General features: G+C 40.8%; 1 protein-coding gene across 2 annotated transcripts; it reads right to left on the minus strand.

Annotated features, from left to right (window-relative positions):
• Nucleotides 1-5,831: 5,831 nt before the first annotated feature.
• Nucleotides 5,832-20,114, minus strand: snap25a (synaptosome associated protein 25a; the record flags this gene model as incomplete). Of its 2 annotated transcripts, none has more annotated exons than XM_080048292.1 (7): nucleotides 5,832-5,900; nucleotides 6,652-6,796; nucleotides 7,848-7,967; nucleotides 12,180-12,297; nucleotides 15,048-15,096; nucleotides 18,154-18,195; nucleotides 20,043-20,114. In XM_080048292.1, the coding sequence occupies 7 exons, from the start codon at nucleotides 20,112-20,114 to the stop codon at nucleotides 5,832-5,834; spliced, it is 615 nt and encodes a 204-aa protein (XP_079904418.1). The 2 variants fall into 2 exon arrangements, with proteins under 2 accessions (XP_079904418.1, XP_079904417.1); XM_080048291.1 differs by lacking the exon at nucleotides 12,180-12,297 and adding an exon at nucleotides 12,532-12,655.
• Nucleotides 20,115-20,403: the final 289 nt, after the last annotated feature.

The following is a 20,403-nucleotide window of genomic DNA, read 5'->3' on the forward strand; positions in this document are numbered from 1 at the left end:
CAATCAATGACTTAGCAAACAGCAGATAATGCATACACAATGTAGGCCACACACACACACACACACACACACACACAAACACACACAGATTGCAAGCAGTAGTTTAGGCCTACATTAACTGATATGGTGATCGACAGAGAAAATGAGTCCGTAAATATTTATTTAAAAGTCTAACGTTTTATTTTGATGACAGACAGCATGCACATGAGGACGGCAGCCTATGGTTAGATTACGTTAGCCTATAAACACGGTAGAATTTAACCATGGTTGACAAGTTGGCTGACAGCACTGACAGCTGTCGTTAACAAAACAATGCTACGTGTATTTTAGGATGAGAATAACACTGGATACGTTGTTGTTATGTAACACAAACATGAACTGAAACTCGCTCACCTCTGAGCTGTCTTTCAGCTGCGAGTGTTGCCATCTTCAATGTGTTGTTGTTGTTGTTATCCCATGTGTGCCGGTGTATGGGCGGTGTGTGCAACTGTAGGTGTTCATCTTCTTTTGGCATTTAACTGCAGACTAAAACACTTTTAGGCCTATGCTGCCGCGTACGCTACAGAAGAATTGCACCTCCAGTTCCAAAAAAAAAAAACGAGTACCGTAACGTTTTCAGAATGTTGGCATCGACTGGTACCGGAAGTATCGGTTCTGATGACATTCCTAGTTGTAACTTCACAACTTATTTCAACCTTAACACAATTCACTTTTCACTGTATCAAAAATAAATGTAAACACTTAAAACAATGCACTACACAATATAAGTATCATGAATACTAAGCCCATTCACTTAATCCAGTGAGGATTACTACTCAGTCCTTTCACAAGCACAGTGAATGGGTTTGAAGACAAATAAGGGGGGGAGTGTCTTTTCAAAGTAAATTAAAGATGAAAAAAATTGAGACGTACGTTTTCAGCGTTATAATTGTCACTGCCCCCATCCGTCCTTTCCGTTGGAATGGACATTATGCAAAACAACCGCTGGTGGGCAGCAGCGCCGCTCTGAGTCAAAAGCGTATCCAAAGCTAGCAGGATACGTGCAGAAATACTGACGAAATGTACACAGAGTACGGACGGAATGCCCCGTCCGTATCCGTTTGCATATGTAACGTGGAACATATATGAGCCTATGCTGGCCTTGAACAGTTTGTGAGTTTGTTATCCTACCGCCCTGGCAGGAGAGGCAAGAGGTTGGTTCAGTTTGTGGTTCCGGCTCTTTAACTCAGGGTTCCTTGGTTCTGTTCTGGGTTAGCTCGCCATCGACTTCAATCATCTCAAAAAAACTTGACCTGCATTTAACATGGCAAGAATTCTGCATTAAACAATTGCATTTTTTTATTATTTTCTGTTTCGTCTGAAAATAACTCCTTTAAACTTCAGCAAAATATTCACTTCACTAAACTGAAATATGAATTTCATGAATACACTATTTATAATATGTAAATGATTTTTAAGTAAAGTTCAGTATACCAATGAAATAAAATACCTTTTTATGATTCCAGTTGCTATAAAACACCTTCAGGCCTACTCATGCTTGCCTAGCTCTACAACAGTCAGCTATTGCATTGATTATTACCCAATGCTATTTCGTGAGCTTAATGCCCATTGACTTGAATTTGTTAGCTTAGCGCCGTGTGGCTACTTGTGTTAGCTCCAATGCTATGGACTTCAGCTTGTTAGTTTCGGGCCTATGTAATTGAGCATGTTAGCCTGGCCTAACATCTCGTGTCGCAGCATTTATTTATTTATTTTCACCGCAACTCACCAACTCGGCAGGCCTCAGCGAGCAGGGCTTCTCACACATACTTAAATCTACAAGCGTTCAATAAAGTAGCCTACAGTTTGCGTCTGCTTTGAGAACATAGGCTATATGGTGTGTTTTAGGGGTTCATTATTTACCATACAGGACAGGTTTGTTCTCTCATAATGGCTCTCAGCATCTGACTGACTGAAGCCACTGGCCGCTGGCGAACCTGTCTCTGCCTGCATTACAGCGGAGCTGCACTCTGATTGGCCTTTGCACACCGGGCGCGACGTGAATAAACGGCACGTAAAAGCGATTAAAAGGCTACACTCTTATTTTCAAGTGATTCAAATAGCACCACAGGTAGGATAAAAACTCTTAATGAAAATGTCAGACAGTGCTGTCTGTCAGCATTCAGGTAGCCTAATACTTCCTGTATTCCTGTTTACATTTGTCATTCTTGTGCTGTCTCTATTTGTTCCAAAACATCTTTCAAACTAACCTTAAAGGGGCACTGTGTAATATGACATCATCAAGAAAGTTCTAGAAAGTTCTAGAATGCAACACTCCCTGGGTAACCCCACCCCTTTAGAATAATAACAGAAGCTACAGTGGCCTTCAAGGACAAGAACAATTCTACATTTTAAACAATGCACCTGATGACATTCCAAAAACATGGATTCCTCCATAAGACTTGCCCTCTCAATGTACAAAATGTAATATTAATAATTGTAATTCTCCGCTCAGGAGGATAATTCAGATTATTGGCAGAGGTGATTTTACACCAATGAGGACATATTTATGAATGAGGATATTGATTTTAGCTAATACATTACTTCAAATGTTACACAGTGTCCCTTTAATACTTACATTTGCAGGATTTGATTTCTGTGTAAAGCAGGATTCAGTGATAATATTTGTAATTTTTAATTGTTATGATCCATATTGTTTTCCATCCTTGTGGTATGACAAAATCCAATGATATTGGAAAATTATGCCCTTACCATTCTGCTTGGAAAACCCTGTAACTTCAAGCCTGAATTAGGGGATTTAACAGAGATAGACAGGGGCGTAGCACCAAATTCTGGGCCCCTATACAAAAAGTCCTGATGGGCCCCCTGAAAAGCGGTCTTACAATACACATGTCTCTCTGAGCCAGACAACTCCACAATATTTCATCTGATGAATGACCAAATCATTACTTTTACCGGTGTTTCCCCCATAATATGTCTTAGTCAAGGTGGTCCCTGGGCAGGGTCACAGGAGGCGCGGCACAAAGCGCCGCGGCGACAATTTTGGGGGTATTTTGCTCAAAGATGCCAATGCGCACTATAGAAATAAACAACTGTTTATTTGAATACAGATGTGCAATTTTGTTTGCTATGTGCAAGTATAATTTTACAGACAGTACAAAACATAATTAAAGAAAACTTCTACTGTTTTTGTGCAATACTATGCAGACACACTAAATACAAATAATAGACCATACACTTGTGTAGGCACATCAAGTGCAAATTAAACTTTTTAAAGTTCCTTTATGGATGGGGGGCTGTGATTATTGTGGACAATAGGCCTACTGTGATGCGATAGCCTATAATTAATTAATGGTTATTATTAGCCTACTTGCTTGATTTCTTTTTAAATACAGGTTGTTTTGGAACATGTCTTTCCCAATTTAAAACATAAAAATAAAGCAGCATTGAAAATCAATCTTGTTGGCCTACACTAGCATGCTGTTCTACAAATAACTCAATAGTTGAAATAATAAATACAATGTGTTTTCCCCTTAAAATGTCGAAATGCATTTCAAAGGCAGTAACAGTGTGGCACTTCTTTAAACTTACTGAAACTTGCAGGGGCCATCACTCTCATGTATTCATCAGACTTTTCTTTGCGCTGTCTGAGCTGATAGATAGGTTGTGTTGCCACAGTGATGTGGAGTCTTAAACTGTCCTAGCTTTGCCAGCACTTATTTCTGTACAGCTAAATATCCCCATAGAAACATCGCTGCGTTTATTTTCGCCACCAGTTCAATTCAATGTTGGCTTGCTCCTGCTTACTCTCCCGCATACATGGCTTAGTCATGCGCAGGCCCCTGATCTCCTTGCAAGGGTCAGGGGCCTATCACGAGCCAGTCAATTATTTCTTTTTTTGGAATGGCATTGTTCAGGGCCTTCAAAGATCGGGGCCACACATTTAGCTTGTTAAAAAAAAAAAAAAAAAAAAAAAAATGTATGGGCCCCCCTCTGCCTTGGGCCCCCCCCACGACTGTATCACTTTTCTACCCAGTCCGTCGGCCCTGGAGATAGACCATTTTGCGTGGGGCTAACTACGTTAACCATTGATAGTAAACAAGCATATTTTTCACTTGATGCGGTTAATGACAAGAGATGCTGATAGGGGGAGCTAGCACCAAAAATGGCCTTATATTTATTGAATGAAACAACTAGATAGCTGAGAATATGTAAGATTTCTTCCAAAATAATACTGTAGTTGCAAAGCCTCTGAACTCACTCAAGAGCAATAAAGACAGACACTGCGACTTGGGTTTATTACTTTTAATCAATTCAGCTAGCTACAAAATGTCCACCACTTCACACACTGACAGGATACAGAGAGGGAGTCTTTAATATTACATGCGTTGAGGACATCAATCTCACGGTTTAACTTAATGTGTCATTCGGGTTTAGGTATTGAATCACCTTACTCTAACTACTTGATGTTTTGGCGATTTGGTGTGCATAGCTCTAAAGTACAGAAGCAACAAAAAAAAAACTTTTGTATGTTTTTTTTTTGTTTGTTTCAGAGTACAGTTCTTGTAATTCCATATGATCATTGTGTTTTTTACCAATAACAAACCACACGGGGAGAATAAACTAACAGATACGGTCTTCTTATAAAAGTAAGGTCTCTCAGAAATATGCGTCTTTGTTTTACAAACGTTGCAAACGTTTATTTTTATTTTTTTCAGAGCATCCAAAACCTATGATACAGTACACAACCAGTCCTCATCTTTCGGCACGTAATCAACATCTTCATCAATGAACTGCATAATCATTTAGAAAACAGGTAATATTTTTTTGCAATACAACCCCAAGTCCTCATTTGTTTCATCTTTCTCTCACTTTTTTGATCCCTTTTGCATTATTTTACAACGAGATGGTCACAGTCGGTAAATATATCGAGACAAAAAGAGTGGCACTATTGCAAACTTGCAGGATTATGGAACGATCAACAGTGTCCTAATACTGAGCATGCGTTTTGTCAATTTGCTACTGCCATGTTATCATTTTTTATATATATTTTTCAGACAGGTTTTATTTATAAGACTAAAATCTACCATTTGTCATGCAGAGAACGCACAATTCACATCACTTGGAATGCAATGTCTAATACAGCTACAGAGAGACTAATTGCACATTGTCTAAACAGTAACTCAGTATGATTGCGATGAAGGAAAATGTACCAACCACTGCCTTTGATTGTTAAGTGCTATTTGCAATCACATTCCTCTGAACTCTGAATAGAATCTACACTCAGTAAATCTACGCTCATGTTTGTCTTTCAGTATTCTCCATTTTGTCATGACAACACCAAAATAAGGAGCATAACAGTAGCCTACATGGAATGACACAGTTTTACTAGGACGATACTGAGATACTGAAAAGGAAAAAGAATAAAAACAAACAGCTTTTATAGCATTCCTATTATATACTTGTCATCCAGAGCAGTGTAGTTTTAAATATATATATATATATTATATATGATATATTATAATATATGATATACATACATATTTTGATAAAGAGAATAAAAACTTCACAGGTGAGCTAGAGAGCCATCAAGTCAGCACTATATACAACCTTTGGAAAGAATGATATACGGAATATAAGAAATCATCTTTGTACGAGGACAATCATCTTGAAAAAGCTCGACAGACAACACACAGAACAACATTTACAATGTGGGGAAGGGAAGGTGATATGTGCATGTGTGCAAACCTAGAGGGTCAATACAATGATGAAAGCATGTCGGCGCCTGTCGATGTACGGAGCGCGACGCCCATGCTCTGGGCTCGGGGTGTTTAGCCACTGCCCAACATCTTTGTGGCGCGCTGGTTGGCCTCGTCAATCCTTGTCTTGTTGGAATCAGCCTGGGTGGTGGAAAAGGGGAGGAAGAGAGAAGAGAAGGATATCAGTTTGTAACTTAAGAAGAACTCAGAATGGGTTACCGCGGTAGCTGACATTGAGGACATTGCGATCACTAAATACTGTGTATACTGTACACTTTTCCTGTTATTTCCTAATTGATTATTTCTTTACAAGAATTAGGCTTTAAAATAGCATTTAGACCTTTGTGTTGGGAAATAAAATTAATATGTGGCTGGACAAATATAACTGTATAAGAAAAAATATTTAGTTTAGACTTTGGTCTTGTCAAACTTTCTTGTGGGGAGAGGGAGACTTATGGCCGCTAAGGACAAAAGTCTCAGTGCTTGTAGTTGTACTCTGCCTCCCACCAAGGAATTGTTTTTGAACTGATGAACTCAAATCCTGCAATTTTAAGTAAAATACATCACCTCTAATGGTCATCGCAGCCGGTGGCTTACAAAACCCTAAATTAAGACTTCAAAGGATATCACTCGGTTGTGTTTTGCTAATCATGTTATAGACATAATGAGAAATACACGTGACTGAACAGATTTCTAATTACAGTTTAAATTTGAGCAGTCCTGTGCTCTACATTTCCCAAAATGCATTCTCTAAAGTAAGCAAATATTCCTGATTCTTTTTCTTATTTTTCAACATCACACAGACGTGCGTTGTTAACTTTCCTTAATACTGAAATTGATGAAAGTAATAAGATACAGTGCTATGTAATCTAGAGCTCGGCAGGAGGCATACCTTGTCCATGATCCTGTCGATCTGGCGGTTCTGGGTGTCGATCTCGTTGCCCATGTCCAGGGCCATGTGGCGCAGGTTACCGATGATGCCACCCACCTGCTCCAGATTCTCGTCCATCTCATTTTCCCGGGCATCGTCTGTTACCCTAAAAAACACACGCAAACACAAGTAGATTTAAATACTGTGACATCACATGTTGCCGGGTTCACAAAGGACACTGAAGACACTCTCATCCATATTTCACCTCTGATCCTTGATGAACTTTTTTCATCTTAGGCTTCTTGGGAAGGTGAAGCGTTACTTGCCCTCTGACCAATTCCAGACAGTAGTCCTTGCTCTTGTAATTAGTCGCTTGGACTACTGTAATTCACTTTATTTTGGTTTGAGCCAGTCCTCAATTCAGCGCCTCCAGATGGTTCAGAGTGCAGCTGCACGCTTGCTCTCAGGAGCATCTCGATATGATCACATCACTCCTGTCCTGGCATCTCTTCATTGGCTGCCTGTTGTTTTTAGAATAGATTTTAAAATCCTCTTGTTTGTTTTTAAATGTCTAAATGGTCTAGCGCCACCTTATCTGTCAGAGATGATCTCTCTGCACAGTCCTGTCAGAGCACTGAGGTCCTCTGACCAATGTATTATAGACTGTCCCAGGTCTAAGCTGAAGAGCAGGGGAGACAGAGCCTTCGCTGTAGCTGGACCCAAGTTGTGGAATTATCTTCCTTTATACATCAGATCTGCCACTTCTTTGGAAAATTTTAAATGTCTGCTGAAGACACATTTTTTTGCACTGGCCTTCGGAACCAGCTGAGCTGAGTATTTTCTTATGTGTTTTTCTTTTGGTTTCTTATTTGTAATAAATGTGGATTATTTTATTAGAATTTAACCTGTACAGCACTTTGGGGCAGTACCCGCTGTTTGTAAATGTGCTTTATAAATAAATTTGACCTTGACCTTGACCTTGATCCTTTTTCTTGTCTCTGAAGTTCAGTGTCTGACCTCAGACCAGGCATCTGGACACTATCCTGTGCACTCTGTACTCTGTACTCATGGACACTCATATTTCTCAGATCCACCGCCGGGTTTCTCTTCACCTATGCCTCTCTATACAGCCCACCTTCCCTACTCATTCCTTTCTCTCTTATCAGTCAATGTTAAACCTTTGGTGTTTTGTTGTATGAACCTCAAGCCCCTCTTACCTGCGGATAAAGCCTCCACTGATGGCCATCTGTTCACGCTCGTCCACCACGCGGGCGGGCTGACTGGCCACCACCCCGTCCTGGTTTTTCCCCCAGGCCTTGCTGCCGCCGCTCTTCATCCTGGTTGCCCACAGCGAAGGGGAGGATGAGGAGGGACAGTTAATCAACAGTTTGAGCCAAAGATTTCATCAATCACCTCGACAAGGCTGGCTTCCTATGAGTCAAATCTACAAAGAGAGCCTTGGATTCGAGGTACTGCAGCACATAAATATATACAGTATATATATAGTATGCAGTATGTAGCTGACACAAAGAGGTTATTTGGTTTCATGCATCCAGCACATAAATATATGGTGGGGACTAGACTAAGTCAAGCAAAGCATAGCAGGCATGGACTGGTTGGTCAATTGGGATTAGTTTCACAATAGTAATGTGTGTGATGTTATATCTTGTAGGTATATAACATGCTGCTCAGAATCACATCTGTATGTTCTCTAGGCATGCAATTCTGATAGCGTCTTAAATGTGGGTTGACTCAGTGTGTGACAATACCCCTTTCCTTTCCCTCCTTTCTTTCTTGAAACCATCCTCCTTGTGCACTTGTGTGGTAATGGTAAACCCAACCCCACCCCCACAGCAAATGTCCCAGTGTGACAGAAAACAGAGACGAGACGAGCTGTTGGCAGACACACAACACAGAGTGTACAGGACTGTCACACCGTAAGGAGGGACGACGAGTAACGTGGAGAACAAACTGCCGCACGACAAAATAAAACAAAATAAAACAAGAAACTGGAGGAGTCAGCAGAGAATAACACCACGGTTAACTACTCCTAGACCTACTGTAACACGCCCATCTCTACCCCCAGAACCCCGCCTTTTTGTTAACAAATTATCGCCGCTTTTCTTTCCGGGTTCAGAGCTTTGGACAAGTTTGGCTGTCAGGTAGGAGGACTGAAGGGCGTTATGCGGTTTCTGACACTTCCGCATTTATAGGATTCATCTGTATCTGTGTCACAGTAGAAAGTGCAAAGTAGAAAGATAACCTTTTGCAGTCACACCTGTGCTGTATGGCTTTGTCAAATTCAGCATCTGATTTGGCACAAAGAGTGGGGAAAGATGGGAACGTAACAGACGGACTCAAGTTTTATTGCTTTAGTTGCTGTTTATAGTATTTGTATCTCCAGACCTTTAAGGCACTTGTGATTGCAGGACCATCTCATATTCAACAATACTCTCAAAATATCTTTACTTTTATTGCAGCATTGGTTGTTGAGTTTGGTATAACCTTGGAGTGCTGTGTATTCTTGCTGTAACCAAAATGGCTCAGCCTCCTACACTGCTTTTATTAATAGAACTGGGCTAACGGCAGGCTTCACTTAGCTCCCTGGACTTGCTGACACACACCAGTGTGGTAAACACACGCACACACACACACTCACTCAGACAACTACCGTCTGAGTCCTTTTTCTGTGTTCCTAGTTTGTTCCTTTTTTCTCTTTCTTTAGTTCGCTAACATTGCACATTACCTCTCGCATCACTTTCCTTTCATTTGACATTGTTATTTTTTCTCCTTCGCCATTTGCTTCCCTGCAGTCTGAGCGTGGCTATAGTGCATATCTCTGAGATGATCTGATTAGATCATTTGAGTATTGCAGATCCTGTGCTAAAACTAAATTCATTATATCTAATGTATTCCCTGTGTGCAAGACGTATCCACCAATCAAAATCTAAACCCGCTATCAGTGGCATAAAGACGGAATCCAAATTCATAAAGTACCTAAAATCCTGAAGTCAGCATGTGGAAGGATTAGAAACATTTCCTAGCATGTTACGTATGAGGGAATTAATTCTCACTCTCTATGATTAGTAAAAAAGAAAAGAAAAGAAAGAAAATCCAACTAAAATATATCTCCTCTGTATATCTCCATCTATATGTTCATCATTTGAGTCAACTTTCCAGCAGGCTATCATGCCCCTATCTGATACGGCTGACCTACATGTGAGCGAGTTCCCTGCGGGAGAGGGAGCTAAGCGAACAGAAATGTTGAACAGCCAGTGCCGGATAAAAGCTAATTTAGCCCAGCGCTCTGCAGGAGTGGTGGCACTGCAGGGGAAAAGCAGCCCAACAAGAGGGGAAAAACAAGTGAGCTGCACGACCACAAGGAGCCATGTACAGATACGGCTATCACGCAGTTGCATGACGTTCCCCATTTTAGAGACAAAGACGTCTACATCCCTGCAGACATCTCACTGAGCATATGTCTTAGCCCACTTTCGAGCTCCCAGGAACAACAGATATCACTCTTCTCTTTCGCTTTGAATGTGTCACGCTGTCAGTTTTAATTTTTCTTGTGATGTGTTCACTGCCTTTTCCTAGCACAATATGTCAGGCAGTATTCGCTTCCTTTTTTTAACCATTCGGTTTTCTTTTCCTTATTTTTCATGCAGGAAGGACTTGAACTATATTATTTTGTATTTTTTTGTTCTTTATAAATAATTTTTTTTTGATTGAATATTTAGGGATAGTTATTGACACATTTTGCCGTGTACATATATAAAAGAGTCTTTTGTATCAGTTGTCCGTCAAACTGAATATTATTAATATTTTGACATTTTCCAAATAAGACAAGTTGGACTATCTGCTGTGTATTCAGTGTTCACCAGACCCAGGCTTTGTACTGCTTGTGGTAAATAAAACACAAGATTCGATTTGTTCACTATCACCATCAACATAATCAACACCAACTTCATTGTTAATATCAGTTTCATCATGTATGCATGCATGAGCATTCAAAGGGTCATGCTCGCCACCAGTCATTCCATGTCATTGGCACTTGGTGGTTCGAAAATGGTGGTTGGGGGGAGGGGGGCAGGGGGCTCAGAGGGAAACGAAAAGCTCTTGTTGCCTGTAAAAAGGTGAGGATTGGCTGGATGTTAGAGCGGTGTGGTAGAGGAAGAGATCATGCATATGAGGAGAAGTGTCAAACAGTTCTGGACCAGGCTGACAAAATGCATTCTGGGACCAAGATCAATGAATTTCCAGCTGGAGTCAATGCATAAAATGATCTGAGTTCCAAGATGCTTTGTAAGCCCAAGCCCTGCTCTTTTGGTTACATTTAAGTGATTTTATGGCTGAGAAGGCCAGTTATAGAAGTCCATTCTCCACTTTTGTATTATGAATTATTATCCTATTATGAAGGTGTTCGGAGAAGTGTGAGCTTAGAGAATATGGCACTTGGTAGGTGTTTTAGTAGAGGCACTTTTTGATGAACCATGGCTTCGGCTGAGTGGAGAAAAAAGTTTATATGAAGGACTGTACTTTTTGAGTTTGACTTTATAGGATGTGGGTCTTGCGAGTCTATGAACACATTGACTGTGCAAAAGCAGCACCAAAGAGATAAGTAGGGTAGGGTTTTTACATGGTTAGTAACAGTTTGTGAGAGTGTCTATCCTACTTCTCAGAGGCCAATCATGTAGTGAAGGCTCAGACTGAAGTACCATGGGATGTAAGGATGCCAATCTAGGGGGGGGGGAAAGACGCGATAAGAACCCAAGGCTGCTGCATTTGCCCACAATGATCTACTGTGTGTATGTATTTGCCTGAATTTGCATCAAAGTCGAACTGAAATTAAATATTCATTTTTGCTAAGAAATCTTTTTATCTATCCTTAGTGTAAGTTGTTGTTATTTAGTAAACATGCCAAAAAGTTCATTATTATTATTATTATTTTTTTTTTTCCGTTTATTTCCAGCTGCTGGGCTGGTGTAGTTTGCAGGGGGAATACATATTTAACAGTGCAATGGGTCCTCACAAATGTTGTCTCACATCACTAATGTTACATAAACAGCATTTAAAATTCGATTTTTTTTTTATATACAGTATCTTGAATCAGTGTTTTCAGGTTATGCAGTGCTATATGCTATATGACGTTCTCCAGTAAGTAGCGCACAACGCACGACTACGGCATGTCACTTCACAAATGTCAGTCAAATGCTGCCTCTGGAAAACAACCACTTAGAGGCTTGAAGAGGATCTTGGCATATGCACCTATCCAGTTGTTCCCTACACAAGTGAGAAGAATTTAAATTTCAGCTCGACTTTATGTGTACTGTGTATGATTGTGTGTGTGGGAGAGAAAGTATTTGAAATCACAACAGGGCCCACCCTGTTAAATAAGTTTTTTTGGAACTGGAGCAGAGCAGACTATTGGCTGATGGCCATCGTAATGTCACTTCTACCTCGGTTATATTTTGCTTTCTTAAATGTTTATTATTATTTTTTTGTTTTTGTATGGCTGGCAGGCAGGCAGGCAGGCAAGCAGCACCTACTTGTTACATGGACAGGAGCAAAGACCACAGAATTTCCCTAGATCGTTCAAATTCTTTTCTGCATCCTTCATGTCCTTATTGATTTGGTCCATTCCCTCCTCGATGCGCTCCAGTTGCTCTGATTAAACACAAGTCATTTATCCCCCACAGAACGAAGCACGAGAAGAGAGAGAGAGAGAGAGAGAGGAAGAGAGGAAAAGAGAGATAGAGAGAGGACAAAGGAGAGAAGACAACAACTTCAGACACTCACTATGACGAAAGAAAGTAAAAAAAAAAAAAGTAAAATAAAAGAGGAAAACTGGACGTCACCACATATGTAGAAGAACCTTTTGGGCACGTTGTCAGTACCTACTTGTTACATGGACATATGAAAAATCCACAGCATTTCCCAATCCCTATATCTTTTAAATTTTTCTCGGCTTCCTTCATGTCTTGGTTGATATGGTTCATGCCATCTTCAACACGATCGAGTTGCTCTGGTCAGGACAAAGGGATGACAGTAGTGGAATGAATTTCATTGACTGATTGACAGAAATATGAGTTATGATGAGCAGTCAGTGAGTCATGTGTTTGCTCTCTGGTGTATGCGCGTGTGTGTCAGCGTGAGAGATTTAGTTTCCATTGAGTGCGTCAATTCGGTCTGAAAAGATACGATTATGTGCACTCTCGTGGGCTAGAGAATGGTATGAAAGCACAGAAAAATCAAATGAAGGGGGATTACTATTTCTCAGTGTGCTTCGTAAATTCAATTGAAAAATTGAAATCTTTCAACGTTCCTGTCACAGAAACAGTTCTACATTTTGGGAAATTCAGTTGTTTGCTTTGTTGCCGAAAGTTGAATTAGAAGATGAATGTGACACTCACGTCTGTGTGTATGTTATATACAGTATATATTAGCTAGCTGTTTGCAGTTTAGAAAGGCAAGCTACTGTGTCCTTGTTAGCTTATATTAAAACCGTGAAGGTTCTACTTCATTTTAAAAAATGGCTGCCACCATGGAGTGTATAGACCTGGTTTGTTTAACTGAATACTACATGTGTTGCTTTGTTCAGGGTTACTGAAAGGATTTCAAGTATGATTGGATTCTGGTTTATGGGCATCGGGGGGTCTTTGTCATGCCGATGTGGTGGGTCGGTGGCTGTTCAACAGCACAAAGTATTCTCCCTCCTGATAATGATTGAGGGAAATAGGGTGCGTGCAGAGTGTGAAAGGGTGAGGCACAGTTAAATATGGAACGGAGTCAAAACATAGTTCATTGACTTTTTTCCGATTTGTAAAATCCCTGGCTGGCATGCATTTATATAAATATATTCAACCACGAAAGGATCAATGTTAAGCCAGTGCTAAGAGAGTGAAGTACAGAATGCTGCACACATTAAAGAGTAAAGTGGCTGAAGGTTTTTATATTCTATTTCACCAAAAACAAACCTTCCCAATCTTTAATAATCGTCTCTAGTATCAAGAACCAAAGAGCCACAGGGTATTTTGCTTGAAGAATGTCAACAACACAGGGTCAGAGGTCAGGTCAGGCTTATAGCATGTGGCTGGTCAACCGTTGCAATTGATTTTGGTGTGTTGATCCTATGGGAGCATAATAGCCCATTGGACACTAGGGATGAAGGGATAAATTAAAGAGGAGCTAGAACTGTCAAAGCGACCGTGTTGGTGCTATTAAGACTCTCTTATAAAGGATTGGTGAATTGGTATACATGCCTTCCAGCCAATGGAAGCGCTGAGGGCCCATGTCTTCCCTAGAGCCAAGAGAAGCACAAGGTACCTTTTCACAGTTTCACACTCCCAATATTAGTGTTGCAACGTTGCACAGTTTCAACTTTGTTATTCACTGTGGGTTGTTGACTTCCTCCTTAACAAGCTGCATCTAACCAGGGATTGTACAAAGCAGTGTATGGGTTGAGAGAGAAGTGATTGAATATTTTGTCATTACCAGCTAAATCGATCGTTGTTCTCATTTACTTCTTGTACATGTTTTTTCCCCTGTTAGCAGGGGGGTAGGGCCTGCTGAGCTGTTCTCAGACCTGTTTGGGCATTTATGTCCCCAGTAGTGTTTACAGGAAACGGCTAAAGACACCAAACTGTAATCATTTAAAACTGACCTTAGACATTTTTATATACCGGTAGGTGGAATTTTAGCTTCTACTTATTTGATATAAAGGTTCATTAGCTGAATGTACTGGCATCGGGAAAAAAGGTTAGTAAGACTTTGATGCCAATATGACCTAATTAAACATCCAAAAAGTGTTTCCTCCATAGTTCTTGAGAAGGTTGTAGCCCAAACAGATCCAAGAACAGCCCAGAAGCCCCCCTGCCTTTTGCTGCCACAGGACTAACATGTTAACCCAATGAGATTCTGTTTTTCTTGATGGTTTTGGCACTACAGTGGCTGGCGTTAAAAAGTGTTTTGGCACATACTGTAGATTTCCTTTCGATGTCTTTGTTAGCTAATGAAAATAATAAAAAGCTGCTGACAAATCAAAAGCAGTTAGGCAAACAAAAAAGAATAGTGTTAGCCAAAGGAAACAAAGGTTAAAGAAGGCAGAAAGAAAAACATTTCCCATAAGAGTTACAATGGCACCTTTGACCAACCAAAAGAACCATGTGTTAAAAGCCAAATGATAAAATATTACTTGAAAGAAATCAAGGGGAAAAAAATGAATTAGTTTGGAATATTCATTTAAATGAAAAAAGCAACCGCATATGAAACAATTCATCCATTCACAAGTGTTTTGATAGCATTAATGTATCACCAACATTTCCCTTATGGTGCTGAATATAATATGAATTCATAACTCCACTACAAAATACAGAATCATTTCTCCAGCTTTGGTCTCGCCCCTCTTGCAGACTTACCTCCCTGCTCGTCCAACATAACCAAAGTCCTGATGCCGGCATCTTTGCTCTATTCCCATAAGACAGCCAGGTACAAAGGAGGGGTGGGGAGGGAGGAAAACAAATGCAAAGGAGGTCAGTAATTAGGCAGCTATGGGAATAAGTACCTGCTGAAAAATATTATCTGCAATTTCCATTTAACATTATCCTTTGAACCTTTACAGCATAAACGTTTTATTTTTATTTTTTGCGGAGTTGGACATTTTTTATTTGTTCATTTGTTTACTGCTCTTTAACATTATTTTGTGTTCTTCGATATTGTATTCTTCGGTTTAAAAAAAAACACCGATTTCTGAAGACAATTTAACTCTGCTAGCACAATATGGAGGGAAGGTAGCTGAGGCTTTACTAGCACACCTTTCAATGAACATTTGTGTCAAGGCTTATACTATGACATGATTTAGAGAATATTTTTCTTACTTGCCAGAGTTTGTGCTTTCTAACCTCTCCAGGCTTTGGTTTAATATTGTCTCAGCTAATTCCCAGCAAGAAAGCAAATTATTTGAATAAATATGATGAAATATTCTATTAAATAACCAGAAAACACAACCTAAAATCAAAGCAAAAGGTAGAGTATCCCAAACTTGAACCACATTTCATAGAAAATTTAGCTTTTGGTACCTATGACTTCTTTTAAATCCGTTTGAGTCACACACAATGGGATTAAAGCCAAGCATGCTATCTCTAAAGCCAAACAGTGAGTTAATATACCATCACCAAACCCAGGGAAAATGTATTTTCACATTCCTGTTGTACATCATATTTTTCTACTCCCAACGTCAGCAAACGTGCAAGCTGGTATTGATTAGAAGGGGAAATGGTCATTTGGCCATTGCACCTTGAACAGGAAACATGAAAATAGCCCCCCAGGGGATTTCCAATAATAATGCTGATAACACAGCAAAGGAGAGATCTCGTTAAAAAAGAGAACCCTGCAATTGGATTTCCTTGTACAAATGACACCACTTGTGTCTCTTCATCTAGCAGCTGTTGGACCTTTAACCAACGCATTAGTATCGCTTGTAACCTGCAAGAAAGACTGCTTTTATTTTCCCCCATGTTGGAAATGAAGACTTTTTGTTGGTTTTCTTTAAGCCTTCAGATTTTATGTAAATTCCTTCCTGACTGTGAACCATCTGAACAGCTGAGCCCACAGTACAAGTGTTGCACGAAAAAAAGAAGAAGCTATTAGTCACTGATAGGCTGGGCTGGCTACAGGTTTTGATGTTGGTAGAAAGAGTGTGAGGAGGCGGAGGATAGCAACACTTGCTTATAGGCAACTCATCTTCCTCTCTGCTACTTAGAAATTCAACACTGCGACACTAAAACCAGGCACCTGGTCCGGCCTGATAGGCATAAATGAGATTATGGTGTGTAGGCACACACTTTAATGCACAAACATATACACACATACCAGTGCACACACCATCCTCCCCTGCCTCCTCAGCAGTTTGGAAGGAAGCCATATTGATGTTTGAGAGGCGAGAGGGGAGCAATAATGACACTACGGTGTATAAATTACTCTCTAATTCGGCAAGCCTGCGTCCAAGAGAAATCCCAAAGTAGTCGAGATGTGTCTCTGGGCGGGAAACCAGGAATAATCAACCATGATCCCATACAGGACTGCAGACGGTTCAGTGTGGATTCTTACATTCAAATCAGTCGGATAGATTACATTTTGTCACGCAACTATTCAAACCTTCTTGTCCTTAGTCGATTATATTACTGGACTGCATAGCAGAAATCCTGAATTAAGTCATGCACTAGACTGAATGTTATATAAAAAGTAGGAGCATTCCAGCCCTGTTAAAATGGCATAGAAACATCTCAAGCTGTCTGGTAATAGAATGCCTGCAGTACAGTCGTAGGGAGCGACGGATGATCAATGTGACCTTGAGATCTGCACTGAGAGCCTGTCAGACGCCACCACCCCCAGCTGTCCACGCCTTTTCTCTCCCTGTATCCTTCATCCTCCCTTTTATTCCCTACATCTCTCTCTCCCTCACTCTCTCTCTTTCTCTCTCTTTCTCTCTCTCGGAGTGTCACTCGCAGTCTGTTCCTCTTTATCCTTGTCCTTTACTCTCAGTTTATTGCAGCATTATTTATCGGCATGAATGTTACATGAGCAAATTGAAAATCTAGAAAGTCTGCGGGCCTACGAGTGTGCGCACACCCTCTCTCTGACGGTCATTTTGTGAAATGTGATAATGGCACCATCACTCAGTCCTTCCTGACATGACTGTGGATTAAAGTACTTACAACAGAAAGATACTGCGTATGCTGAAGCTACATCTTGAATTTGGATAAGGTAGTTTCGGAAACCAATAAGTCGACCAGCATCCGACACAGTAGCATTTGGAATGGCTGACAGTCTACGTGTCATCTGCAAAGGGACATTTTTAGCCAGAAAGTGCTAGTGTGGGATGAAATAGAGACTTGATATAAGGTCCTCCACTGCTTTCATTTTGTTCAACCCTCTTATGAGGATTAAGGTCTCGCTCTTCCCAAATTATCATATTTTCCTTTCCTGACTGACATATTTTACCCAGCTCTTAAAGATGTTATGTGGTGTAAACGTGCTTCCAAAGATAACACGGAGCCTCTTACGGTGCTGACTGTACCAGCTCACGTTCAGCCCTGCTCCTATGAGACAACCCACTGCCTTCCTCCGCCATGCTTCATGTGTATTGCTACTTGCCACAGTATCGGGCTCTTAGTTGGAATATGAAAATAATGGGGACATTGTTTCAAAGCTGTGGTGGGTAATGTTGGCTCCTTCAGATACACAAATAAAGCTTGACTAAAGAATTGTATTGTAATTTGTCAACTGTAAAACATCTTAGCAAAATAATTATAAGACAGGATCTAAAGGAAATGGCCTAATAGTTCTATTATTCAAACTGCTACTAATAATCAACTGTCATTATGTTACTACAATTATGCCTGAGTAAATTATTTCTTCTGCATTTTTTTTGGGACAGAAGATATATCAGCCTGTCCTGCATATAGAAGAACTTTGCATCGCTACATTGACTTCCTACCGGTGCGGTGCCATTTTTCTCCTTACCTCTTCCACGAGCTGCAGCATACGACGAGTGCTCTCCAGCGACTGTGGAAAAAATGAAAGACGCAGTTAGTTTCCATTTGAAATGACACGACAGATTGAAACAGCTACAGCCATCAAGACGAGAAAAAGCATTCAACTTGACATAAAAATTCCCCAACAAATAAACACAGAAATAATACAAGCATGTGTCTGGGACTCTGGGTGTATTGTCATTGAACTGAGCGTAATCGAGCGTGTATCACAACAAAGTGGAGTCATTGTGAACAATCAGTGCGACACCAAAAAAGGATCGATATCTGACGTTTATCGACATAACCTCGACATGAACTCACAGGGACACACTGTTTGAACGTTGAATATGTCTGACCGGATGGTGGGAATTTTTAATGTAGCCGTAACGGTGACCGATTTCTGCCATGTTTATTTCAATCAATCCGTCAATTCAATGAATAAAATGCTTACGTTGATTGGGTTTTGAGATCAAAAGCTAAATCGCTTATTAAGCACGTCTGAGATCCAGAAACTCCCCAGTGATTTACTGAAGAATACGGCTGCTCTGCCAGTGAAAAGAAACTGCACTTTTGTCATATATGCATGCTTTGATCCCCCCCTTCTCTATCTCTTTCTCCCAGGGTCTTGGATGTCTATTATTAGCCTGTGTGTTGATAGATGCGTAGCCCCACATTCCAATTCCCTTCTCTGAGAAGTGTGAGGCTTCAGCCCGCAGATTCCTAGCTATAGAGCCACTCGCTCTGTGATATCTCCTTCTCCCTACAATGACACAGCTCCATCCTGCGAGCACGGCTGATCCTTCGGAGGGGTGGGTGATGGAGACGGGGGGTTGTGGGTTGGGTAAGAAATCGAACGGGGCCAGAGCCTCGATTTGAGCAGCCATTTTTGATGTAGCTTATCTTCCTCCTTTCATTCCTTTTCCTTATTCCGTATTTCATCTTTCTCTTTACATCTAAAGTCAATCAACCAAACTACCTCTCGAACCGATACTTTGGCCGTTGCCCTCCTGTTCTTTGATCTGAAATGGCTATTATATACGAGCTGTTATCCTCTGTGTGCATCTGGGAGCTCATGTAAGGCAGTGTAACAGAGGCTAAAGCAGTTTTTTTGATGCCGCCATTTTGCGTTTTCCCTATGTTCACGCTTGTGTGTCCATGTGTGTGTGTGTGTGTGTGTTTAATATTCTGCTCAGCTGTGCCAGTGTGAGTCATATGTGCAGCTGGAGGGGTGCGGGCCTATCTGCTCTGGGCCATGGCTGTGACTCTCTCTTTGTCTCACTCTTGACTGCTGTTGTAACATACATACATACACACACACACACACACACACACACACACACACACACACACACACACACACACACACACACACACACACACACACACACACACACACACACACACACACACACGTGTTGCCATGCAGTGTTATGTCAAGTCAGATACAGCTATACTCCCACACCTGCACACACGCACACACACACACACGCAAACAGCCAAAGCCCTAGGCAGAATATAGCAAGGTGCTGTTTGATTTTTCTATTTTTATGCATTCAAGAACAACCATTTCACCATGAGAATGCAGATAACAATGTACGTATATGTTTCATTTGATCAAAATCGCTTTCGAAATTGGGAAATCATTAAATACAGTCACTATGAAACTACGTATGTTTATCTTCCAAATTCATTATACTTGTCATGTCAAATCATTTTAGCATCTGTTATTTCAAAGTCTCCCCAATGTTCATCTATGTTTCTCATTTGTGTGCCTGTGAATGTGCAGTCTGTGTGAGAAAGTATGCATGAAGGGTAGCGTGCCACTACGCGCCGTCACAACTCCAACTGCCACGATGCAGCGAGCATCGTTGTTCTTACCTCATCGCCCAGCTGGTCGGCGCGTTGCTGCATGTCCGACAGCTCATTGCGCATGTCCGCGTCATCTGCCATGGCTGCTGGATGTGGGGGGTGGAGAAGGTCTCCAACAGGGAAGAGAAGATCCTACTGGGAGTTCGGGGAGGGCTGGAAGAGACACAAAACACAAGGGAGTTACATGAAGCTGGATGCTGCAGTGCAAACAGCAGAGTTCAATAAAGACTAGTCAACAGGCTCAGGGACAATATGACTTTCGACTACTGAAATAATAATAAGCTGGATTTTGGCATTTGGAAGTCAACAAAATGGAAAGACAGCTTCAGAAACATGGAAATGTTGAAAATCAACCTTTTTCCTGACATAC

This window comes from Ammodytes marinus, assembly GCF_949987685.1.
Source record: "Ammodytes marinus genome assembly, chromosome: 19".
NCBI lineage: Eukaryota > Metazoa > Chordata > Actinopteri > Uranoscopiformes > Ammodytidae > Ammodytes > Ammodytes marinus.